Source organism: Ovis aries, chromosome 26, assembly GCF_016772045.2.
Source record: "Ovis aries strain OAR_USU_Benz2616 breed Rambouillet chromosome 26, ARS-UI_Ramb_v3.0, whole genome shotgun sequence".
In the NCBI taxonomy this organism is placed as follows: domain Eukaryota; kingdom Metazoa; phylum Chordata; class Mammalia; order Artiodactyla; family Bovidae; genus Ovis; species Ovis aries.
The window spans coordinates 30610584-30637333 of NC_056079.1; the positions used below are offsets into that span (position 1 = coordinate 30610584).

Here is a 26750-nt window from a genome sequence, read left to right on the forward strand (position 1 = left end):
ATAGGCTCACGGCCACCCAGACTTCTGGAGCTGCGCTGCATGGGCTCAGCAGTGGTGGTGCATGGGCTTAGGTGCCCCACAGCATGCGGGATCTTCCTAGGTGGCCAGGGATTGAAAGAACCCATGTCGTCTGCATTAGCAGGCAGATTCTTCACTACTGGACCACCAGGGAAGCCCCTCCCCACCCCCAAATTGGTCTTACAAGTTCCCTCTTCTTATTCCTGCACCTGATTCCTGCCCTTGCTCTGTGAGGTGTAGATACCACATTTTCTTTGGCTTTTGGGTATTTCACCATCCTTATTGTTCCCTTCCATTTTATAAATACCTCCTTCTTTATTTTATTTTTTTCTCCCAAATAAAACATGAGTCTTTATTGTTATATTTCCAACTCACAGAATTCCGGGCTATCATGAGACATATATACAGAGATAATCACTAATCTATGCAGTCATCTTCTGCACCCTCTCTCAAAATTTGGCCCAAGACGTTTTCCAGTTCAACCCCACACACCAACTTGGGAAAAACAGAAATAAGTCTTGTTTCTATTCTACTATTACAGGTGGAATATCTGTTGGAGGAGGCGCTTTTGCTGGGTTGGAACAGAGCTGAAGACTTCTGGGTGTGGTTAAAGTGTGAACCTCTCTGCCTTCTGACCCACAGACTTTGTGTCTTTCCTTTTCATTGTTTTGTCTCTTTCCATAGCAGTTGCTTTACAGATTGTCACAGAGATCTCTCTTCTATTCAGAATCACCCTGGAAGGCAGGTGGTTCAGATGAGCAGGACTGTTACCTATTAAGTTACTGAGTCTACAGCTAAGGAATCTGAACTCCGGGATTACCACTCAAAATAAATATTATTTCAAAGTAAATAACAAACTACTCAGCTGGCAAGTGAAATGCTTAAGTCTTTCTAAACCATAATTGCCAAGTAGGCTTGGGCTTTATGCAACATCCCAAGACAGAAACCAGGTAACCTACATCTTCAAAGGAATTCACAGAGCACTCCTTCCTGTTTCTTCCCTCACTGCTGAGAAATGACTCTGGAGCCAGAAGCTGTAATATACAACTTGGGGCTCAGGTAAAAACTGCCTTAAGGCCCAACCCTGATTAACATTGACTATTCTTTTTCTTAAGTCTGATGGTGCCTGGGTGGAGGCTCTCAACGGGAAAAGGAAGGATGTAGCAGGTGGAAGCCTGGAGAAGCTGAGAGATGAGGGCAGATCCATTAACAAACTCGGGTGGCACTATGGGATATGACCACCAAAGCCAGTTATCTTCTGAAAATATCGCCATCACTTTCAAAACCCAGATCTTTTTTTTTTTTTTCCTTAATCAGGGAGTCAGGGGTGAGAGGAACATTCACTTATATTGCTCATCAATATGTTCTTCTTAACAGAACTGAGACTATTTTAAGAATATGAGGAGCTTTTCAAGGCATCTGTTTTCAGGACAGACCGCAGTAATAGAAATACTTTTCAGAGTTGGTTCGTTCTAGAGTCTATTCCAAGAACAAGGGTGGCCAACTTTCGCGAGGTTCCAAGGCATGTTCTGGCAAAAATATTTTCACTTTCCTAAAGTTATATGCTGTATTAAAGTCCAACTATACTGTATACACATTTATATATACATATATATTCATCTGATCCTTTGCTGACAGCAAAAAAAGGGAACACTTTTTTAACTCTGAAGTTGGTAATATTTGTAGAATATTATGAAGGCAGAATTTTAGTTGGTTGTTTTTTTATGACTCAGAACATAGATGAAATGAAAACTTCTGCACACTGCCCCAAATTCACATCTTTAAAAGGTCCTTTTCTCCATTCACATGAATTGGTCTGAATCATTGCCATCCGGATTTGAAGACACATTCTCAGCTTTCATTAGTGATGAATAGTTCCTAAGCTCGTCCATCTCCCTCTTCTTTTTCATCTCTTCCTTTTCTCTCCTTTTCATTTCCTGAATCTGGGCTTTCTTCTCATTTCTCTCTTCATGGTCTCTGCATGTCTTCTCTGCCTCTAGGTCTGGGAACTGCTCCATTTTGGTCTTTTCCAATCGGTTCAGGATCTCATTCACTTTCTTCTCTACTGTCACAATTTCCACATCCTTCTGGCTGTGAAAGCCAATCTGGCCCATGTCCATGTCGGCCGTCTTCTTCAGGTTAGACCACGGGGTGTACACCACAGTCACATTGTTCACCTTGCAGCCTTGAATGCTATTGGCCTTCACAAGATGGGCACAGTCCATCAGCACCTCCTTTGGAATATCTTCTATTTTCTCTCCCTTATGTAATCGAAGGTACACATGAGCCGAAGAGAGTTTGTCCACATGAAACCAAATATCTTCAGGCCAGCCATACTTTATCAGATCTTCATCTGCTGAAAATTTCAAGATCAAATGCTTTTGAAAACTTACTTTCAAATTTATCCTTTCCCATGTAAATAGTGTAAGCAGATAAGTTAACGCTACTACTGGTGAAGTAGAACACCATGATCCCAGCGGCGGTGGGACAACTACAGCGCCCAGCAGCAGTACTCAAACCTGGAAGCTCAGGATCCTCCTTCTTTAAACTTACCTAAATTTCCCCATTTGAATTTTCCACATGCTTCCTGCTGGTGCCCTGACTGATACTAACAAAGTGGACCTTAGTTATACTAATTCATTCATTCACTTACTCATTCATCTAATCCTTTATTGATTTATTTATTCAACACACATGGAGTATGTACTCTGGGCTCTGTGTACTACGCGATTCTGTGCCTTAGGGAAATCAACATTGTGCAAAAAAACCCCAGCAGGTAATCTCCACCCTTATGGAGCTTAGGTCTATTCAGGGGAGACAGACACTATCTGAAAGAAGCAACTGAATTAGAATATGTTAGAAAGTGGAAAGTGTTATGAAGATTTATGGAGGGAAAAGAGTAGGAAGTGTATGTGTGGGAAGGGACAGGGTGTGATTTTAGATAATGTGGTTAGGGAAGGTTTCACTGAGAAGGTGGCATTTGGTTAAAAATTTAGGAGAAGAGAAAAGAAAAAAAAAACAAAGTAGACATTTGAGGGAAGCTTTCTAGGCTGAGGGAATTGCAGCTGCAAAGGCCTGAAGGCAGGGAATTCATGGATGTTTGAGTACAGTGTGGCTGGAATAAAATGAGAGAGCAGGAGCATCCTGGGAGATGAGTTCAGGGAGAGGAGGGGAGGTCAGAATGCACAGGGCAGATAAACCAGCAGAGGAACTGGCCTCCATTGGAGTAAGTCAGGGAGCCTTTGGAAATTACTGAGCAGAGGAATGATATATGAAGCTTGTTTTAGGATGATTATTCTGGAACTTGTACTGAGAACAGGTGTTAAAGGAGTGAGTGTGGAATCAGGGAAACCAATTAGGATACTGTTGCAATAACTAAGTGGAGAGGTTTTGGTAGCTTGGAGTAGGGAGGTAGCAGAGGAGAGAAGAAGTGGTCAGCTTCTGCATACACCCTGAAAAAAACAACCGATAGATTTACTGATTGGATACTGCGTGTTGTCCAGGCTGAACATCTGCGTCTCCCTAAAACTCATATTTTGAAATCCTAACCCCAATGTAATGGTGTTGGTAGGTGATTAAGTATGGAGGGTGGAGGCTTCATGAACAGGATTAGTGTCCTTATAGCAGACACCCCTGAGAGCTCCCTGACCCCTTCTACCATATGAGGACACAGGCAGAAGATGGACATCTGTGAACCAGGAAGCATGCCTCACCAGACACCGAATCTACCACAATCTCAAAATTCTTAGCGACCAGAACTATAAGAAATAAATTTCTGTTGTTTATAAGCCATTCAATCTATGGTCATTTCTTACAGCAGCCAGACTGAACTAAGACCGTGGATAAGTGAGTGCATTCCAGAATAACCCCAGGGGTTTTAGATTAAGAAAACAGAAGAGAGGGCAGTGGTTAATGGAGGCAGAAGAGACTGTAGAAGGAGAAGAGTTGGGAATGAAGAACTGGATTTCAAGTTTGGGCCTAGTAAGCTTGAAACGTCTATTAGACATTCATGTGCAAAATTTGCAAAGGTAATTGGATATACGTCTGGAATCCAGAGGAAATTCCCGGGTAGAGAGTATAGATATGGCTGTCATTAGCTTTTATATGGTTTCGGGGACCATACAAGTGAATTTATCAGAGGAATTCTCAATGGAGAAGTCTAAACAATGAATTTTGGGGTACTCCAACAGCAAGATATTATGAAGATGGGGAGGAATTGGTAGTAGAGACTGAGAAAGAGAGTCTAGTGAAGTGAAAGGAAAACTGGATACTATGAAATCTTAGAAACCAAGAGAATACAGTGTTTCAAGAAAGAGTGTGCTTAACTGTGTCAATTGTTTCTTACATTACAAGACAAACCATGGGAATTGTCTATTGGGTTTAGTAACATGGGAGTCATTGAAATGAGCTCCAGACTACAATGTGTGAGACTATTGCCAGCAGAGATTCTTGCTCTTCTGCTAGTACTGACAATCTAAGAGACTATATTGTGAACCACCTGTGGGAGGGAACTATACATGATCTCTAGTAGTTGAGGGCGAACTCTGGCTGATAACAACAAAGCTGAAGCTCTCACTCCTACAGTTTCAAGGAGCTAAATCCTACCAACAACTTCAGTGTAGCCTGGAAGCTGATTCTTCTCCAGTCAAGCCAGGGGTGAGCTAACCTTTAACAGAAAGGCATGGGTCATGTCTGCAGTCCCAGAATGTCGAGAGAAATCTAGACATTCAAAATTTTCAAATGCCCATATGTTCCCATTTCATCTCAGAGTCACATTACTTACCAATCAAGGCCTTAACCTTGGCATAATAGACTTGCCAGGTTTCAGAATTAAATCTTATATGATGCTCCACTACCAATTAAGTCCTGGACCTGATCTTTAGCTTTCTTTTTTCTCTTGCTGCAGCAGATGAGCTTCGCATGCTGCCAAAGCAGCTTTCACTGTTTGCCTTAAATTGATGATTTATTACCCTTGGCCTTTCATTATCTTTCTACCATGCTTAACAACCTCCAGTAACAGCTCTTCAATTCTATATTCTTATAATTAGTATTTCCTATAGCTCTGAAGGCTTGAGACACTGTGTCTTTCCAGGTATTCTTTTCCATGGGTATACCCCATCAAAGGCAGTATAACCATCTTAGCATAGCAACATGCTCAGGACCCGTCATAATTCCATTTCCCACCTGTGATGCTGTCCTTCATGCCAACTTGGAGACTGATGCTGCAATTCCAAAAGCTGACTGTAGAATCTGCCCTCTAGGGTCACTTATCATACTATCTGTTTACATTTCCTTCTCTGCTAAGCTGACTCTGAGATAAAGACGTGTGCTGGTGTTTTCCATGGTCGCATTGGAGGCAAGAGGAGCAGGGCAAAGAGGGAAGTTGTGCAAAGCATTTATAACAGAGCAGAGTCCTTAGCTGATCTCATTGGGACAACAGAGTTGGGATGGCCATTCAGAGATGTCGCTGACTGAGGCAAAAAAAAAAAAAAAAATCCTGGATCTTTGTACCCCTACATCAGTCAGTCATTGGAGGTAAAACCCTGCTGAAGTGAAGTTGCTCAGTTGTGTCCGACTCTTTGCGACCCCATGGACTGTAACCCACCAGGCTCCTCAGTCCATGGAATTTTCCAGGCAAGATTATTGGAGTGGGTTGCCATTTCCTTCTTTAGCGGATCTTCCCAACCCAGGGATCGAACCTGGGTCTCCTGCACGGCAGGCAGACGCTTTACACCTGGGGAAAAGGTATAATCTTGGTCAAGTCAGCTCTCTCTGGTAGAGGGCAATTCCTGTGAGGAACAACTCAACTGTGAGCCAAGAATAGCCAGCCACACTAGCAGCTAGGCGACCAGATGCTTGTGCCCTGAAGCAGTGATCTGGACACGGCACTAGAGCAGAAAAAGGTGATGCTGGAGAGTGAGGTAGCTCAGAGAGACCACGGAATTCAGACAGGTGATGAGGTGGTATATCAGAGGATCGTAGATCCTAATGATGTCTGTGGATTGTTGGAGTCAGCAAACAGAAGTAACAGACTACAGTAACAGGAGATGGCATTTGGAGTGTGGGATGATTGTAATTGAGATTTTGAAAAGCTTCATGCTCAGAACCTTACACGACCATTTATTCTAAAGATTGAGTCACTCACTCAGAAAGTCTGGTCATATATCAAACTACTTGCAAATGAAAGCTTACCTGTATATACCAGTGTACAGTACTATTAGAAGTGTGTGCTTTTAAACATGCGCACATATACAGTCTTAAGAGTGTGGAAGGTTACAATCATCTTTGCTCCAGTTCTGGTGACAAATTACATTGAAAACTTTGGTAATCACTAGTTTGGCAGTTTTCAAATTATCTCAGTGGAAATAAATGGTGTTTTTCCATCAAAAGCAACTATCACTGTTTTTCCCCAAATCTAGTTAAAAAATGGATATTAAACCACAAGTAACCAAATATTCTTATTTGTCTATACGACAAAAGCCAATTCTCTTACTTCCTGGTCTCTGAAACTCTATCACAATTGAAATGTAGAGTTTCCTTGGCAAGGAAAGTTTTTTTTTTTTTTAATTGAAGTTAGGCTGATTTGCAATGTATGAATTTCAGGTGTACAGCAAAGTGATTCAGATGCACACACATAAATGTAGACTTTTATAAAAGCAAAAATAAACAAGTGGGATCTAATTAAAATTAAAAGCTTCTGCACAACAAAGGAAAATATAAGCAAGGTGAAAAGACAGCCTTCTGAATGGGAGAAAATAATAGCAAATGAAGCAACTGACAAACAACTAATCTCAAAAATATACAAGCAACTTATGCAACTCAATTCCAGAAAAATAAACGACCCAATCAAAAAATGGGCCAAAGAACTAAATAGACACTTCTCCAAAGAAGACATATGGATGGCTAACAAACACATGAAAAGATGTTCAACATCACTCATTATTAGAGAAATGCAAATCAAAACCACAATGAGGTACCACTTCACACCAGTCAGAATGTCTGTGATTCAAAAATCTGCAAGCAATAAATGCTGGAGAGGGTGTGGAGAAAAGGGAACCCTAACCCTCTTACACTGTTGGTGGGAATGCAAACTAGTACAGCCACTATGGAGAACAGTGTGGAGATGCCTTAAAAAATTGCAAATAGAACTGTCTTATGACCCAGCAATCCCACTGCTGGGCATACACACCGAGGAAACCAGAACTGAAAGAGACACATGTACCCCAATATTCATCGCAGCAATGTTTATAATAGCCAGGACATGGAAACAACCTAGATGTCCATCAGCAGATGAATGGATAAGAAAGCTGTGGTACATATACACAACGGAGTATTACTCAGCCTTTAAAAAGAATTCATTTGAATCAGTTCTGATGAGATGGATGAAACTGGAGGCGATTATACAGAGTGAAGTAAGCCAGAAAGAAAAACACCAATACAGTATACTAACACATATATATGGAATTTAGAAAGATGGCAATGATGACCCTGTATGCAAGACAGGAAAAAAGACACAGATGTGTATAGCAGACTTTTGGACTCAGAGGGAGAGGGAGAGGGTGGGATGATTTGGGAGAATGGCATTACATGTATACTATCATGTAAGAATCGAATCACCAGTCTATGTCCAATGCAGGATACAGCATGCTTGGGGCTGGTGCATGGGGATGACCCAGAGGGATGTTGTGGGGAGGGAGGTGGGAGGGGGGTTCATGTTTGGGATCGCATATACACCTGTGGTGGATTCATGTCAATGTATGGCAAAACCAATACAGTATTGTAAAGTAAAATAAAGTAAAAATAAAAAGTTAAAAAAAACCCCAAAAACCAAAAAACAAACAAACAAAAATAAATGTAGACTTTTTTAGATTTTTTTCAGAAATATATATATGTATAGTATGTATACATACACAACACATACTTCTTCACATTCTTTTATAGGTTATCACAAAACATTGGATATAGTTCTGTGTGCTATATAGCAGGTCCTTGTTGGTTATATTTTTTATATATAGACATGTGTGTAGTTAATCCCAAACTCCTAATTTATCCTCTCCCTGTCTCCTTTGGTAACCATAAGTTTAATTTCTATGTCTGTGGGTCTGTTTCTGTTTTTTCTTTTATTTAATATTATGCTCATTTGTAATATTTTTTAATTTTTAGATTTGACATGTAAACAGTATCATATATTTTGTCTTTCTCTGTCTAGCTTAATTTACTCAGTATGATAATCTCTAGGATCATGGCAAGGAAAGCTTTGCACAAGAAATAGAAGTTTGTAGACTTCACATACCGAGGAAAGTCTGCAGACTTTTAAACTCCAATTAGAATATGCTTCATTGGGAACTTCAATTTTTCATCCATTCCCAGCAGAAACTCACCATCCTCCACTAAATTTTGAAGGCTGCCAGAGTAATTCAGGATGAAATGGCTACTAGTATACAGACATGAGGCAATGATGCGAACTTAATCAAAATTAGAGATTGAAAAGGATATTTGAACTATTCTTCCTGCTGCTGCTGCTGCTAAGTCACGTCAGTTGTGTCCGAGTCTGTGTGACCCCAGAGACGGCAGCCCACCAGGCTCCCTGGTCCCTGGGATTCTCCAGGTAAGAACACTGGAGTGGGTTGCCATTGCCTTCTCCAATGCATGAAAGTGAAAAGTGAAAGTGAAGTCGCTCAGTCGTGTCCAACTCTGAGCAACCCCATGGACTGCAGCCCACCAGGCTCCTCCATCCGTGGGATTTTCCAGGCAAGAGTACTGGAGTGGGGTGCCATTGCCTTATCCGATTCCTTCCTGAGGGGTAGATATTTCCTACAGCCCAATAAACTTTTATTTAAAAAATTCTACCTCTGATTCTATAACTGTACTTACACATGCAGGCATTATTTGTATATGAACAACTCTATTCTGGATAAAATCAGGTAACCAGCAGTCCCCAACCTTTTTGGCACCAGGGACCGTTTTTATGGAAGACAGGTTTTCCATGGATGGCGGGATGGTTGGGGGATGATTCAAGAGCATTACACTTATTGGATACTTTATTACTATTATTATATCAGCACCACCTCAGATCATTAGGCATTAGATCCCAGAGGTTAGGGGGGACCCCTGAGGTAAACTCCCCCTGCTTGACTTTCTTTAGAGCACCATGAATGCTTTCCCTTAATATTCATGATTGATTTTTCCATTTGTGTTGAGAAAGTATTGTGTATACTAAAGCCAAGGCCCCAAATGGCATGAACAGGAAGGGCAGATAATCTCACAAATGTGTGTAGATTACTGAGTAGACAAGAGGGATAAAAAGAGAAAGAATTTATAGAAACACAAAGTCAAGAGTGAGAAAATAGAACAAATTAATGATTTGACATCTATTTTATCATCTACTTTTCTGAAAAGGCTGTTCTCATTCCTGTCTGTTTTTTTTTTTTTTCATTCTAATATTAATCTTTCTTTCAGAGTTTTTGAGAGTACTTGAGAGAAGATGGTTGGGTGGTTTGGACCAGTATGAATATTCAATCAGATCACTCTTGGGCAGCCTTCAGGATTATCTTTGCTCCTTCTCTCCATCACAGTTGATAGAATGTTCTAAGGCTATTCAGTAATTTGAGTGGAATCTGACTAAACAAGCATAGGAAAGATATTTTTCATGAAAAAAAACTGATGCACAATGGACAAAAAGAAACTATAAACTGATCTTGCTTTCATGGAAGAAAGATAAACTTACATACTGTTAGGAAGCTATAAAATCCTAATGAATATTTCCTGTAGCTCCTCCAGAGAGGCCAGGATTGGGAAAAGCGTGAAACTGCATCATTCTAGTTATTGAAAAATTTCAAAAGGAAATACATTACATTATTGATACAATACTTGATAATATTAGTGGTGGGTACATGGATTTCCATGTATATCTTGGAATACATGTATATTACTCCATGTATATTATAATCTTCCTTTTTCTATATGTTTGCAGTATTTCATAGTAAAATACTATAGAAGAAACTTAGGGGAAAATTATAATATTAAAGTTGAACTGTATGAAATGTGTTGTCTTCAATTGTGTTTGCCCCAGGAAAATAGCAATTTCCTATGGTTCAAGATAATAGGATAGACACTTGAAATAGCTTCTTCCTAAAACCACTCATGGAACATATTTTTTTGAAATTTAGTATTTTAGTTAGTGTGGCCCAAAGAAGGAAAACATGCTTACAAGGTACAGTTCAGTTCAGCTGCTCAGTTGTGTCCAACTCTTTGCATCCCCATGAATTGCATCATGCCAGGCCTCCCTGTCCATCACCAACGCCCGGAGTTTACCCAAACTCATGTCCATCGGGTTGGTGATGCCATCCAGCCATCTTATCCTCGGTCGTCCCCTTCTCCTCCTGCCCCCAATCCCTCCCAGGATCAGGGTCTTTTCCAATGAGTCAACTCTTCACATGAGGTGGCCAAAGTATTGGAGTTTCAGCATTAGCATCAGTCCTTCCAATGAACACCCAGGACTGGGCTCCTTTAGGATGGACTGGTTGGATCTCCTTGCAGTCCAAGGGACTCTCAAGAGTCTTCTCCAACACCACAGTTCAAAAGCATCAGTTCTTTGGCACTCAGCTTTCTTCACAGTCCAACTCTCACATCCATACATGACTACTGGAAAACGATAGCCTTGACTAGATGGACCTTTGTTGGCAAAGTAATGTCTCTGCTTTTTTTTTTTTTTTTTTTGCATTGATCACCAAGGAAGGGTTTCTTATCTCTCGTTACTATTCTTTGGAACTCTACGTTCAAATGAGTATATCTTTTATTTTCTCCTTTTGCCTTTGGCTTCTCTTCTTTTCATAGCTTTTTTTTTTTTTTTAGTTTTTTATTTTTTAAATTTTAAAATCTTTAATTCTTACATGCATTCCCAAACATGAACCCCCCTCCCACCTCCCTCCCCATAACATCTTTCTGGGTCATCCCCATGCACCAGCCCCAAGCATGCTGCATCCTGCGTCAGACATAGACTGGCGATTCAATTCACATGATAGTATACATGTTAGAATGTCATTCTCCCAAATCATCCCACCCTCTCCCTCTCCCTCTGAGTCCAAAAGTCCGTTATACACATCTGTGTCTCTTTCCCTGTCTTGCATACAGGGTCGTCATTGCCATCTTCCTAAATTCCATATATATGTGTTAGTATACTGTATTGGTGTTTTTCTTTCTGGCTTACTTCACTCTGTATAATCGGCCCCAGTTTCATCCATCTCATCAGAACTGATTCAAATGAATTCTTTTTAACGGCTGAGTAATACTCCATTGTGTATATGTACCACAGCTTTCTTATCCATTCATCTGCTGATGGACATCTAGGTTGTTTCCATGTCCTGGCTATTATAAACAGTGCTGCAATGAACATTGGGGTACATGTGTCTCTTTCAATTCTGGTTTCCTCGGTGTGTATGCCCAGAAGTGGGATTGCTGGGTCATAAGGTAGTTCTATTTGCAATTTTTTAAGGAATCTCCACACCATTCTCCAAAGTGGCTGTACTAGTTTGCATTCCCACCAACAGTGTAGGAGGGTTCCCTTTTCTCCACACCCTCTCCAGCATTTATTGCTTGCAGATTTTTGGATCGCAGCCATTCTGACTGGTGTGAAGTGGTACCTCATTGTGGTTTTGATTTGCATTTCTCTAATAATGAGTGATGTTGAGCATCTTTTCATGTGTTTGTTAGCCATCCATATGTCTTCTTTGGAGAAATGTCTATTTAGTTCTTTGGCCCATTTTTTGATTGGGTCGTTTATTTTTCTGGAGTTGAGCTGCAGAAGTTGCTTGTATATTTTTGAGATTAGTTGTTTGTCAGTTGCTTCATTTGCTATTATTTTCTCCCATTCAGAAGGCTGTCTTTTCACCTTGCTTATATTTTCCTTTGTTGTGCAGAAGCTTTTAATTTTAATTAGATCCCATTTGTTTATTTTTGCTTTTATTTCCAGCATTCTGGGAGGTGGATCATAGAGGATCCTGCTGTGATTTATGTCTGAGAGTGTTTTGCCTATGTTCTCCTCTAGGAGTTTTATAGTTTCTGATCTTACATTTAGATCTTTAATCCATTTTGAGTTTATTTTTGTGTGCGGTGTTAGAAAGTGATCTAGTTTCATTCTGCTATCTAGGTTAGTCATAACTTTCCTTCCAAGGAGTAAGCGTCTTTTAATTTCATGGCTGCAGTTACCATCTGCAGGGATTTTGGAGCCCCAAAAGATAAAAGTCTGACATTGTTTCCCCATCTATTTCCCATGAAGTGATGGGACCAGATGCCATGATCTTCGTTTTCTGAATGTTGAACTTTAAGCCAACTTTTTCACTCTCCTCTTTCACTTTCATCAAGAGGCTTTTAGTTCCTCTTCACTTTTATCATAAGGGTGGTATCATCTGCATATCTAAGGTTCTTGATATTTCTCCCAGCAATCTTGATTCCAGCTTGTGCTTCCACCAGCCCAGCGTTTCTCATGATGTACTCTGCATAGAAGTGAAATAAGCAGGGTGACAATATACACTCTTGATGTACTCCTTTTCCTATTTGGAACCAGTCTGTTGTTCCATGTCCAGTTCTAACTGTTGTTTCCTGACCTGCATATAGGTTTCTCAAGAGGCAGGTCAGGTGGTCTGTATTCCCATCTCTTTCAGAATTTTCCACAGTTTATTATGATCCACACAAGGTTCAGTAATAGATAATTATTTCAGAAATAGAGTTTCTTTAGAGTCAATGTTTATTTTGTAGCCAGTGATGTTACTAGTGCATCCATACTACAGAAAATCTCATAAAATGTTAATTCTATTCCTGAACATCAGTGTAAAATATCAATGTAAAACAAGAAGTGTGGCTTTAATATGATTGCTTTCTTGGGTGAAATTAGGAATTTTTAGGCTATTCTAAACAGAGCAAATGAAAATTATTTGAAGTGTATGAGAAATTGGATGTTGGGTTTCTAAACATACCAATTTTCTGAACTTGTCACTATGCCACCTTACATAGCAAGAGAAATTTTGCAGATATGACTAAGTATCTTGAGATGAGGCAATTAGCTGGATTTTCTGGATGAGTCCAAGGTAATCACAAGGGTCTTAATAAGAGGGAGGCAGGAGGGTCAGAGTCAGAGACACCTTTTGGGTGGAAGCAGAGAGAGAGAAAAGGAGATGTGATGATGAAAGCAGCTGTCAGAGTGATGTGGACCCACGAGATTCTTGAATCTGGAAACGGCAAGGATATAGATTCTCCTCTAGAATCGCCAGAAAGAACACATTCCTGCTGACCCATTTTAGGTTTCTGGCCTCCAAAACTGTAAGAAAATAAATTTGTATCGTTTTAAACCACTAGACTTGTGACAACATGTTATAGTGGCAAGAGAGAATTAATGCAAAGCATTTTTTAAAAGGAAGAATTTCTGGGTTTCCCTGGTGGCTCCGTGGTAAAGAATCTGCCTGCCAATGCAGGAGACACAGGTTTGGTCCCTGGTCCAAGAGGATGCCACATGCTGTGCAGCAATTAAGCCCATGCACCACTGCTGAGGCTGTGCTCTAGAGTCCGGGAACCACAAGTGCTGAAGACTGCGAGCCCTAGAGCCTGTGCTCCGCACCGAGAGAAGCCACTGCAGGGAGAAGCCCGTGGACCACAGCCAGGGAGTGGCCCCCTGCTTGCTGCTACCAGAGAAAAGCCCATGTACCAATGGAGACCCAACATGCCAGAAACAAACAGATACATTTATTTTAAAAAAGGAAGAAAGATAAACTTACATACAGTTAGGAAGCTTACCTTTTTAGTTCTCATGTGTTCAGTGGCATATGCACGTATTAAAAATATTTCTGTTAGATTCATTTCTGGAAGTTTAGGTTTAAAGTTATCTCAAAGGCCTTTTGAATTAACAAAACTTTCAGTGCTTATAGCAACCGACTCCAGTATTCTTGCCTGAAAAAAATCCCATGGACAGAGGAACCTGGCAGGCTATATTCCATGGGGTTCCAAAGAGTTGGACATAACTGAGCACTTGTTCCCCCCCCCCGCCAGTGCTTGAATTGAATTTCTTCATCCTTACATACTGCTGAGGATAGCAAATCCAAATATTTGGGTGAGTTTGCTCAGATGTATGAAAAATATTTTTCTCTCTATGGGTTTCTCCCATTGATCTTAGTTTTACCTTTTGATTCTACACTAAATAAGGCCAATACCTATCTTAGAGTTTATTTCACTAAAATGTTGGAAGATAACTATTGGGCCCTTCTTCTCTGTAACATCACAAAAATACTTTGATTTACTGGCTCAACAATCATTTCCCCCAGTGTTATTTAGTTATTGGGGTGCATCATATTCAAGAATTTCTCAGTTTCTGAAAACAAATCATGATTGTTCCAAACTTGTCTTGGATTGCTTTATTCTCCTGTACCGCAGATTATTCGTAGGTAGTTATCTCGGCCCATTCTAACAATGGCACAATATAGGGTACTTCTATTTTGCTCAGTTAAAAAAAATTAAAGCAAAAGAAGAGAAAGTCACCTTTTTGATTTGGACATCAGATCAAAAAGAGATAACATAGCAGCCATCTTGCAACCTTGAGGGGCCAAACCACAGAATAAAAGGGAGAAATTTGAGGAGAATGGAGCAGAATGATAGAATGAATTTAGGCTTTTGATAATATCATTTAAGAACTGACCTGATATTAAAGCACCAACTTCTAGACTTCTTGGTTTAGGAGATAATAAAACATCATGTCATTGTTTAGTCAGCCTGGTCTGCTATTAAAAATTACCACAGACAGGGTGGCTCAACTGTAAAAACCCATTGTCACATAGTTCTGGAGGCTAGAAGTATGAAACTGGGGGGCCAGCAAGGTTTGGCTCTGGTGAGGTTGCTTTTCCTAGTGTGCAGATGACACCTCTCGCTGTGTCTGTAATGTGGTGAAGAGAGAGCAAGTGAGCTCTGGTCTCTCTCTTTTCTTACAAGGACACCAATTCCATCATGAAGCCTCTATCCTTATGACCTCATCCAAATCTGATTACTTTCCAAAGGCCCAACCCCAAGGACCATCACACTTGGGAAAGGTGGGGGGCAGGGAGCGGTTAGGACTCCAACATATGAATTTGGGGGATACAAATATTCAGTTTGTGCAATTCTTACTCTGATACTTTCAGGCAACAGAACCCTAACTCTGACATTTCTACTCCAGTTCCTTCAATACTCTCTATTTAAATTGGGTGCAAAACTTTCCATAGCCTTGGTTAATGTACACTGTTTCTCTTGCATGCATCTATATCTCTTTTCAAGAGCGAGGGAAGGGGCAGAGGCCTTGGTCCAGGTTTAGCTGACAAGACAGAAAGTGAGATTATGTTATCAGTAATTTTAGGTTTTATGGTTTTATTACGGCTTCCCAGTGGCACTAGTGGCAAAGAATCCACCTGCCGATGCAGGAGACATAGGAGTCTCAGGTTTGATCCCTGCATTGGGAAGATCCCCTGGAGGAGGAAATGGCAACCCACTCCAGTATTCTTGCCTGCAGAATTCCATGGACAGAGGAGCCCAGCGGGCAGCAGTCTCTGGGACCGCAGAGTCGGGCAAGCCTGAGTGACGGAGCGTGCACACATCGCTCTACTAGATTATGATTTCACAGTTTCTTCAGAAGCCTCAGCCTTTTGTTGACTCCACATGAGTCCAGTGATTCTCTAGCATTTGCTAATCTATGTCTCATCTGTGATTAATTATGCAGTTGATTTTAGGGACCCAAGTAGATGACCTTAGTCCTGTTTATTTTAGGCCTTTTGGGTCTTTTGAAGATTTTCTATTGGGTTATAGTATTCTTGAATTTTTATTTAAATAATTCCAAATTTACAAACTCCTAGCCAGTCTCAGATGATCCACAGATGTATTGAATGTCGCTGTTTTTTTTTTTTTTTTAATCAACTCATTGTAGAAGACAGAGGTTTGTGTGATTCCATGTGAATTTCCCTAAAGTCCATAAAGGCTCAGTCATCCAATTGTTTACTAATGTCAATAGCTGCTCAAGAATCCCTTTTAGACTGTGATTCCCTTTAAAGCAGGGACCAGGACTTATTCATCTTTTCCAGGTATTGAGGATGCAGAGCGTCTGGTTCTCAGTAGGAATCCACAGGATATTTAATGAACTGGTCCTCCGCTCTTGCCTGCCTATTAGCAGAGCCTGTGAAGACTTTATAATATATTGGTGCCTCACCTTACTCCAGCAGAATCAGATAGTTTAAGTGTTAGGCCCGGGTACTGATAATTTCAAAAAGCTCCTCAGGTAACTACAAGGTATTCTTATTTTTCCAAACCACTGACATATTGAATCATTATTCTGTGACTCTGACTCAAATTCTTTTATTGTGTCTGTGAATTTATCATATGCTAAGTATACTTTTGTAATTTTTTTTTCTCCATCACATTTTGTTTTGATTTATAATGCATGTAACTATCTGCCTGTCTTCTTAGATGGTAAATTACTTAGGATCTCAGACCCTAGTTTGCTTTCTGTTACAAAGAGTACAGTATCTTTCACGTAGTAGCTATTCAATAGAGGCTTAAATAGAATGAAAGAATAATGTTTACGAACAAATATTGGAAGTGATTTGCCTGTTCTTGGAAGAGGTCGCTGAATGCTGTGCTGGTTTTATTTTGTTTTCAGTGACAATACGCTCCTTTTGGAATTTATTTCCTTGGTGGTTTTTTAGATGGCCTTCTATTAGAGTTTTTTGTTTTGTTTTTGGCATGTTTGTTAGCTTGTGTCTGCAGGCTCTTGTTAAAATAATGGGGAGAGAGCAGAAACCAGCGCGTATTTGGCAGAGGTATTTTAAAGATAGAAAATTTCACCACGCATCTGTCATAGGCATGTTTGGTGTTTATGTAGAGGATATTTGATGTAAGGATCAGGATTATGCACTTGCTGTGAAACCTTCTTGGCCATGGAAATTATGAATATCAGGGTATCTGAAGGCATACAGGAAAGTAAGAAATGCTACAGGAATGTGTCAGAATGCTACAGTGACTTAGAATCGGGCAAATCCAGACAGAAATTTTTTTTAGTAATTGAGTCATACATACTTGATACCCTCATTGCTTTCTCTATTTTGTTTTTACTGACTCAAGCATCTGATTATTATGCTTAGATGCTCTTGGATAACCTGACCACGAAATAGGGAGTAAGAAAACTCTACATATTAGTATTTCTGACAATCAGTTGAAATTTACCCTCATGTAGGAACCAAAGAAGTTTTCTATATAAAGGGCTTGCTTTGTGTCTATTGAAGAATATGATGTCATCAAGCTTGATTTCCTGGATTCATGCACTGAGAGATTTTACATTTTACCTTAAAAGACCAGAACAATAATGTTGAAATCTCTCTTATCCTAATTTTCCTGATTAAAATTAAGGAATTCAACTAGGTGAGTGACTTTCCAAGGTCATATACCTCCTTAAAAGCACTGTTAGAGTTGAATCTGGGTTTTTATGCTTTCTTTCCATCCACATGATTCGGTTGCTTTAGAAAAGAGAACAGATGTTAAAAGGACATATATAATGCTCTGTTAGTTTATGAAATCCTCTTATAATGCTGTATTGAATATCTATATTTTACTAAGTTCCCAGATTTGACATTTGATTAACTTGAAATTATTGAAAATATCTTTATCCCCATCATGAAAAATTATATCATACAATCACTCACATGGACAAGACTCTGTTTCTTTGATTGCTGGGGATCCTATCAAAATTAAATGGTAGTGGTTTTTTGAATGGCATGCTTTGGGGTCATAGAGTCATGACAACCTTTGTTTTTCATAAGGTTCACAGACAGAATAAACAGCAAAACAAAATTTTTAAAATCACTATCAGATGATATTTGAGCTTTAATCAATCATAATAAGAAAAGTTGTAATTATTTAGTACAAAGCACATATGTTGGCTGAAAGTTTCATGCCTCTTCCAAATGAAATAACAGAAATGAAACAGTGAAAATCTGATTTGAACCAAAGTTATGTTTATCTTGGAGGCAGCATGATTCATTAGAAAGACTAAGAAATTTGAAGCCAAACTGGGCTTCAGGAATCCAGTCTGAATACTGTCACTTTCCAGCTATGTGACTTTGGAATAATTCCCTAACTTTTCCGAGATCACTTACCTCATCTGCTAGATGAGAATAACACTGTCAGGGTTATATTTAACATTAAAAGAATATATGTAAAAATACTATGCATGTAGAAGTCACATGTTTCCCCAGAGAGAGTTGAGAGATTCATATTGATTATAAACAACTTCCAGGAAAACAGCTACCATCAGGTTCTGATAAGATCTATGCAGTTTCCATGAATGTCTTACATTCAGCAGGCCCAAGAATTAATTTGCTCAGCAAAACAGTGATTTCTTCATGCCCAATCAAAAGTTGAAAGAATGAGCTGTCTAATTGCAACCTTATCTTTTGCCCTTGCTCATCTTATGTCATAGTAAGGCTTGCTGCCACAACAAACATCTGTGACTAAGAAAGGCAGGGAAAGCATTGGCTAATGCTTTCTAAAGCTTAGTCCTCTTTCCATGAACCTATGTTGACTGAAAGCATATTTTATTTTTAAGAAAGTAGAGAAGAAAACACCTTAAGAATTACTGACATTTCCACAGTGACACCTAACTCAAGCAATGTATTCACTAATATATTCCACCACTACTTATGATGGAGTTACTTAAGTAATCTGAAAATGCACCAAGAGGTAATATCTGAATTTCCTAAGTGTTGGCTTAGTATATGAGAAAGTGAAGTGTTGGTCGTTCAGTCGTGTCCAACTCTTTGTGACCCTGTGGACTGCAACCCACCAGGCTCCTCTGTCCATGAATTTCCAGGCAAGAACACTGGAGTGGGTTGCCATTTTCTCCTCCAGAGGATCTTCCTGATCCAACAATCAAACCAGGGTCTCCTGCATTGGCAGGCAGATTCTTTACCATCTGAGCCACACAGACAGTGACCCTAGAGCCATCTATGCTGGTGAAGAGAGACAGGACTCTAGGAAAGTTCAAGCCGCAGACAAAACTTAAAGTTGTATACGCAGTAGAAGAAAACCTCATCTTCCTTTTCTGAACTATTTTTTTTTTACTATGAAAAATAAAGTAAATATAAAGGCCACATGCCAAAGATTTCTGCTTCTGCCAAGATGGAGCCACAGGAACCAGGTTTACCCTCCTGCCTGAATCATTCAGGAAATGAACAAAAATATATGATGAGATGAACATTACAATTGCCTGTGATCATTGCTTGGAAAATGTTTCCAGGCCAAGGTGCTGTAGGAAGAATCTAGATGGAGCCTGGGAAAATCCCTGAGTTGAGGAAGGAGACCTGCTAGTCTGGAAAGACCAAAGCAACTGGGGTCCACAGGACAAAATTGCACAGGAAATAATTTCAAAGAGCTGCAAAGGGTTCATCTCAAGTATTCAGTGGAATACTAATAAAAATTTGACAAAACTACTTAAGTTTGGGGAAATTCGACCCACCTGAAATGATTAGAAATAATAGAATCTCAAACAGCACCAGAAATAATGCTTACTTTCAGACGCCAGTTTGGAAAACATCTTCATAATCCCCGAGGCAGTGAGGAAAATACACAAGAGTCTAGCCTCAGTCATGGAGCATAAATTGCCCTATACTAAGCACTGCTCTTAGCCTTATAAATCTTAAAATCAAGACTGAAAGCATCACACCAATTCCAAGGATATTAAGTGCATTTTAGAACAAAGCTTTAAAATATTTGTAGAAATACAAAAACATTCAGCACATAAAATATATGATGTCTGGCTTCTGATAAAAATTCAAGGCATGCAAAGAAGCAGGAAAACATAAAGAGATAAAAATCAAAATCAACCCCATGCAAACACAAATGTTAGAATTAACAAAACAGAACATTAAAAGAGTCATTATAATTTTATTCCATATGTTCAAACAGTTCAGTAGAGTCATGGAAAATATATTTAAGTCCTGTAATGGATTTCTAAAGACTGAAAACTTTAATGCATAAGATAAAAAATATGTAAGATAGGATTAATGGCCAATTAGACATCACAGAAGGAAATATTAGTAACTACATAGTGATAGAATATATTAACATTGAAACACAGAAAAGAGAAAATAAAATAAAAAATAAACAGAGCATCAGTTAGCTGTGAGATGACTTCAAGCAGCCTAATAGGCAGGTAATGAAAGTTCCCTAAAGAGAGACAGGTGGGTTGGTGGATAAGCAAAGGAGAAATAATTGAACAATGAATAACATTTTCTAAATTTTATAAAAGCTATAGACTTACAAATCCAAGAACCTTAATTAATGCCCAGATAAGAAAAAAGAAAAAACTATACCCAGACTATTAATAGCAAAAACCAGTGAGGTAGAAAAATTATAAAACAAATAAAAGATGTTACATACAAAGTAATAAAGATATTCACTTGCAAACAGTGTGAGACAACAGTGAATTAATAAATCACATATCTGGTAACGGATTGAAATCCACAATATATAAAGAATTCATACAACTCAATAACAAAAATCCCCAAACTGATTTTTTAAAAATGGGCAAGTACCTGAATAACCATTTTCCCAAAGAAGACATAACGATGGTCAACAGACATGAAAAGGTGCTCAACATCTAATCATGAGGGAAATGCAAATAAAACTACCATGAGATATTACCTCACACCTATTAGAGTGGCTACTTTCAAAAAGTCAGGAACTAAAAAGTGCTGGTGAGGATGTGGAAAAAAGTGAACTGTTATACATCGGTGATGGGAATGTAAATTGGTGCAGCAATAATGAAAAACAGTATGGAAGTTCCTCAAAAGATTAAAAATACAATTACCACATGATCTAGGAGTCTCACTCTTGGGTATATATCAAAATGAAATGAAATCAGTATATTGGAGAGATGTCTGCACTCCCGTGTTCACTGAAGCATTAGTCACATAACCGAGATATGAAAGCAACCTGTCAGTGGATGAATGGATAAAGCAGATGTGGTATATATATACAGTGAAATATTATTCAGCCAGGAGAAATAAGGACATCCTACCATTTGCAGCCATGCGGATGATCTTGAGGGCATTACGCTAAGTGAAATAATCCAGACACAGGATGACAAATACTGCCCGGTATCACTTATATATGTTTAAAAAGTCAAACTCATAGAAGCAGAGTCGAAGAGTAATTGCAGGAGGTTGGGGCAGGAGTGGTTAGGAGAGGTTGGTAAAAGGATACAAACGCTCAGCTATGATATGAACAAGGTCTGAGGATCCAATGCAAAGAGTGGTGACCATAAATGATAACATTGTATTGAATAAAGGAAACTTGCTAAGAGAGTAGAACTTAAATGTTCTCACCAAAAAACAAATGAAAAAATATGAGGTGCTCAATGTGCTAATTAATCAGATGGAAGGAATCCTTTCCCAGTATATATATATGTCAAGTCACCATGATGTACACTTTAAATATCTTACAATTTTATATGTCAGTCCCTGGGATTTCTTTGGAAGGAATGATGCTAAAGCTGAAACTCCAGTACTTTGGTCACCTCATGCGAAGAGTTGACTCATTGGAAAAGACTGATGCTGGGAGGGATTGGGGGGCAGGAGGAGAAGGGGACGACAGAGGATGAGATGGCTGGATGGCATCACTGACTTGATGGACGTGAATTTGAGTGAACTCCGGGAGATGGTGATGGACAGGGAGGCCTGGTGTGCTGCGATTCATGGGGTCACAAAGAGTCGGACATGACTGAACTGAAACCTCAATAAAGCTGAAATTAATAATATATACTATAAACCATATAAAATAACTAAAAATGATTTATAATAATCCAACAATGGAGATAAAATGAAAAAATAATCCGAAGGAGATAGGAACAAAAGGAAAAAGGGAAACAGAACAGAGGGGATAAGCAGAAAACAAATAGTAAGATACTAGTTTTAAACTCATGCATAAAATCACTTTAAACATAAGTGGTCAAATTGATGGCTAACAAACACATGAAAAGATGCTCAACATCACTCATTATTAGAGAAATGCAAATCAAAACCACAATAAGGTACCACTTCACACCAGTCAGAATGACTGCGATCCAAAAATCTGCAAGCAATAAATGCTGGAGAGGGTGTGGAGAAAAGGGAACCCTCCTACACTGTTGGTGGGAATGCAAACTAGTACAGCCACTATGGAGAACAGTGTGGAGATTCCTTAAAAAATTGCAAATAGTACTACCTTATGACCCAGCAATCCCACTTCTGGGCATACACACCGAGGAAACCAGAATTGAAAGAGACACATGTACCCCAATGTTCATCGCAACACTGTTTATAATAGCCAGGACATGGAAACAACCTAGATGTCCATCAGCAGATGAATGGATAAGAAAGCTGTGGTACATATACACAATGGAGTATTACTCAGCCATTAAAAAGAATTCATTTGAATCAGTTCTGATGAGATGGATGAAACTGGAGCCGATTATACAGAGTGAGGTAAGCCAGAAAGAAAAACACCAATACAGTATACTAACACATGTATATGGAATTTAGAAAGATGGCAATGACGACCCTGTATGCAAGACAGCAAAAAAGACACAGATGTGTATAATGGACTTTTGGACTCAGAGGGAGAGGGAGAGGGTGGGATGATTTGGGAGAATGGCATTCTAACATGTATACTATCATGTAAGAATCGAATCGCCAGTCTATGTCTGATGCAGGATACAGCATGCTTGGGGCTGGTGCATGGGGATGACCCAGAGAGATGTTATGGGGAGGGAGGTGGAAGGGGGGTTCATGTTTGGGAACGCATGTAAGAATTAAAGATTTTAAAATTAAAAAAATAATAATAAAAACTAATATCAACAAAAAAAAAAACAAACAAAAAAAATAAACATAAGTGGTCAAATTAAAGGGCAGAGATTATCACATAGAATTTAAAAATGCAAGATCCAACTCCATGCTGTCTAGAAGGAATGTGCTTCAAATATAAAGACACAAATAACAATAAAGGATAGAAAAAATATGAACCATTTCAGTTCAGTTCAGTTCAGTCGCTCAGTCGTTTCTGATTCTTTGCAACCCCATGAATCACAGCATGCCAGGCCTCCCTGTCCATCACCAACTCCCAGAGTTCACTCAAACTCATGTCCATCAAGTCGGTGATGCCATCCAGCCATCTCATCCTCTGTCATCCCCTTCTTCTCCTGCCCCCAATCCCTCCCAGCATCAGGGTTTTTTCCAGTGAGTCAACTCTTCACATGAAGTGGCCAAAGTATTGGAGTTTCAGCTTTAGCATCAGTCCTTCCAATGAACACCCAGGACCAATCTCCTTTAGGATGGACTGGCTGGATCTCCTTGCAGTCCAAGGGGACTCTCAACAATCTTCTCCAACACCACAGTTCAAAAGCATCAATTCTTTGGCGCTCAGCTTTCTTCACAGTCCAACTCTCACATCCATACATGACCACAGGAAAAACCATAGCCTTGACTAGACGGACCTTTGTTAGCAAAGTAATGTCTCTGCTTTTCAATATGCTATCTAGGTCGGTCATGTTTCCTTCCAAGGAGTAAGCGTCTTAATTTCATGGCTGCATTCACCATCTGCAGTGATTCTGGAGCCCAAAAAGATAAAGTCTGACTCTGTTTCCCCATCTATTTGCCATGAAGCAATGAGACCAGATGCCATGATCTTCGTTTTCTGGATGTTGAGCTTTAAGCCAACTTTTTCACTCTCCTCTTTCACTTTCATCAAGAGGCTTTTTAATTCCTCTTCACTTTCTGCCATAAGGGTGGTGTCATCTGCATATCTGAGGTTATTGAGATTTCTCCCGGCAATCTTGATTCCAGCTTGTGCTTCTTCCAGCCCAGCGTTTTTCATGATGTACTCTGCATAGAAGTTAAATAAGCAGGGTGACAATATACAGCCTTGACATGCTCCTTTTCCTATTTGGAACCAGTCTGTTGTTCCATGTCAGTTCTAACTGTTGCTTCTTGACCTGCATATAGGCTTCTTAAGAGGCAGGTCAGGTGGTCTGGTATTCCCATCTCTTTCAGAATTTCCCACAGTTAATTGTGATCCACACAGTCAAAGGCTTTACCATTTAAATAGTAATAAAAAAAAAAAAACTGGAGTGGCCACACTTATACGAAACAAGAAGATTTCAGAGCATAAAATACTTCCAAGGGCAAAGTTTATTTCATAATAATAAAGATGTCAATTCTCAAGAAGATATAGTGTTAAATGTTTATTCATTGAATAAGTTGGCTCCAAAATATGTAAAGCAAACCCTGACATACCCTTAAGGAGAAAGAGAAAAATTCACAATTACAGCAGGAGATTTTAATACCTCTCCTGATAAATTATCAACCAAGTAGACAAAAAAAAAAAATCCATAGAGATGTAGATCTGAACAACTCCATCCACAACTTTATCACATCAGCATATATTTTTCAAGTGTCCAGAAAACATTTATCAAAGTAAACCATAAGCTGGTCCATAAAACAAATCTAAACAAATTTAAAATAATTCAGGTCAAACAAATTACGCACTTTTATCAAAACAGAGTTAAACCACAAATCACCAAAGAAAATTTCTGGACTCTAAAATTCATATGGAACTGCAAAAGATTTAGAGTTGCCAGAATAACTTTAAGAGAAAATAAAAGTAGAAAACTAAAACTGATTTATTTTAAGACTTATTATAAGCCTATGGTAATCATAAAGAAGTGATATTGCTATAAAGATAGGCACATAACAATGGAACAGAATAGACATTTGAAAAATAGACCCAGATATATATGGATAGCTAATTTTCAACAAGTTTAAGTATTAGTTGAAGGAAAGTTACAGGGCTCAAAATAACCTGGAGTTAAAATTCCCCTCCAGGTCCTCCCCACCATTCTATGCAAAACAAAGAACTCTCTCACCAGAAGAAAAAAAATGGGTTGATTTCTCCCAGCTCCCAGCCGGTCCAGCCCCTGGCTGATTTTTTTATATACTTACTCTTTCCTTGGGTTAGTGCCGCAGCTCACTAATCTGACTGCTGCCCCTTCTCGCCTCATTAAAGGTGATCTGTTCCTGTAAAGTGCTGGTCTCCCTCTTTTTCTGAACCTCGCCTTTCCTAACTCCCTTACCTTACATTAGTCACTCAGTCATGTCCGACTCTTTGCGACCCCATGGACTGTAGCCCATCAGACTCCTCTGTCCATGGGGTCCTTCAGACAAAATATTGGGAGTGGGTTACCATTTCCTTCCTCACAGGATCTTCCCAACCCTGGATTCGGACCTGTGTCTCCCGCATTCCAGGCAGATTCTTTACCATCTGAGCCACCAGAGAAGGCACACAAATAATCCAGCAGAGAAACTATTTTCAACACATAATGCTGACCCTACTGATATCTATATGAAAGAAAGGAGAAAAGAAGGAAAGAAAGATAATGGAGAACACTGAATCATACCTCACATCGTGTACAAAAAAGTAACTAAAAATGAATCATAAATCTAGGTATAATACCTAAATGACAGAATTTTTAGAAAAAAAACAGAGGAAAATTTTTATGACCTAGGGCTAGGCAAATATTTTTCAGATATGATACAAAGCCTGATTCATAAAATAATAAGTTTATATAATGGATTGCTTACATACAATTTATAAATTTGACTGTTTATATACAGGGCTTCCCTGGTGGCAGTAAAGTATCTGCCTTCAATGCAGGAGACCTGGTTCAATCCCTGGGTCAGGAAGATCTCCTGGAAATGGAAATGGCTACCCACTCCAGTATTCTTGCCTGGCGAATTCCATGGACAGAGGAGCCTGGTGGGCTATAGTCCATGGGTTGCAAGGAGCTGGACACAACTGAGCGACTAACACTTTATACTACACTTTTTATGCTGAAGTGCATCAAAATTTAAAGCTTCTGCACTGTGAAAGTCATTGTTTAAAGAATGCAAAGGCAAGCCACAAACTGGGAGAAATATTTGCAAACCACATATGATGAAGGACCTGTAATCAAAATATAATGCATAAAGAACTCTTAAAACTTAATAACATAAACCTGATTATAGAACAGGGGAAAGATATGAACAAATGTTTCAAAGACCACATAGAGCTGGCAAGTAATCTTATGAAAACTTACTAGTGTTTGGGGAAATGCAAATTAGAACCACAGTGATATTTCACTCCTAAAATGGCTTAAAAGCATAGACTGGCTATAGAAAATGCTGGCAATAATGTGGGAGGGTTAGAATTACTATGCATCACTGGTGGTAATGTGAAACAGGATAGCCACTTTGGAAAAGTCAGGTATTTTCTTCAGAAAGGTCGACATATACTTATCATTAATTCAGCCATTCCACTCCTAATTATTTCCCTAAGACAAATGAAAGTATATGTTCATAGCAACTTTATTTGTAATAGACAAAAAACCTGGACATAATTCTGATGTTCATCAACATGTAACTGGATAAACTGTAGTATCTATATATAATGAAATGATAAATGATAAAAAAAAGACCTACTGATAAACCACAAAACGTGGATGAGTCTCAAAAGTAATTATGCTGAAAGAAGCCAAAGAATATATATAGTATTATTCTATTTATATAAAATTCTAGAAAATTTGAACTAATCTATAGCAATTGCCATCCTCCCATGTTTGCTTGGGGGAAAGCAAGACAGGAAGGGGTAAAGGGAAAGGAAAC

General features: G+C 39.1%; 1 protein-coding gene across 1 annotated transcript; it reads right to left on the reverse strand.

Moving 5' to 3' along the window:
* Window positions 1-1678: 1678 nt before the first annotated feature.
* LOC101109940 (coiled-coil domain-containing protein 25-like) lies at window positions 1679-2558 on the reverse strand. The gene is made up of 2 exons (XM_004021771.6): window positions 2412-2558; window positions 1679-2371 (listed from the first exon to the last, which is right to left on the reverse strand). The coding sequence occupies exons 1-2, from the start codon at window positions 2485-2487 to the stop codon at window positions 1821-1823; spliced, it is 627 nt and encodes a 208-aa protein (XP_004021820.2). The 5' UTR covers window positions 2488-2558; the 3' UTR covers window positions 1679-1820.
* Window positions 2559-26750: the final 24192 nt, after the last annotated feature.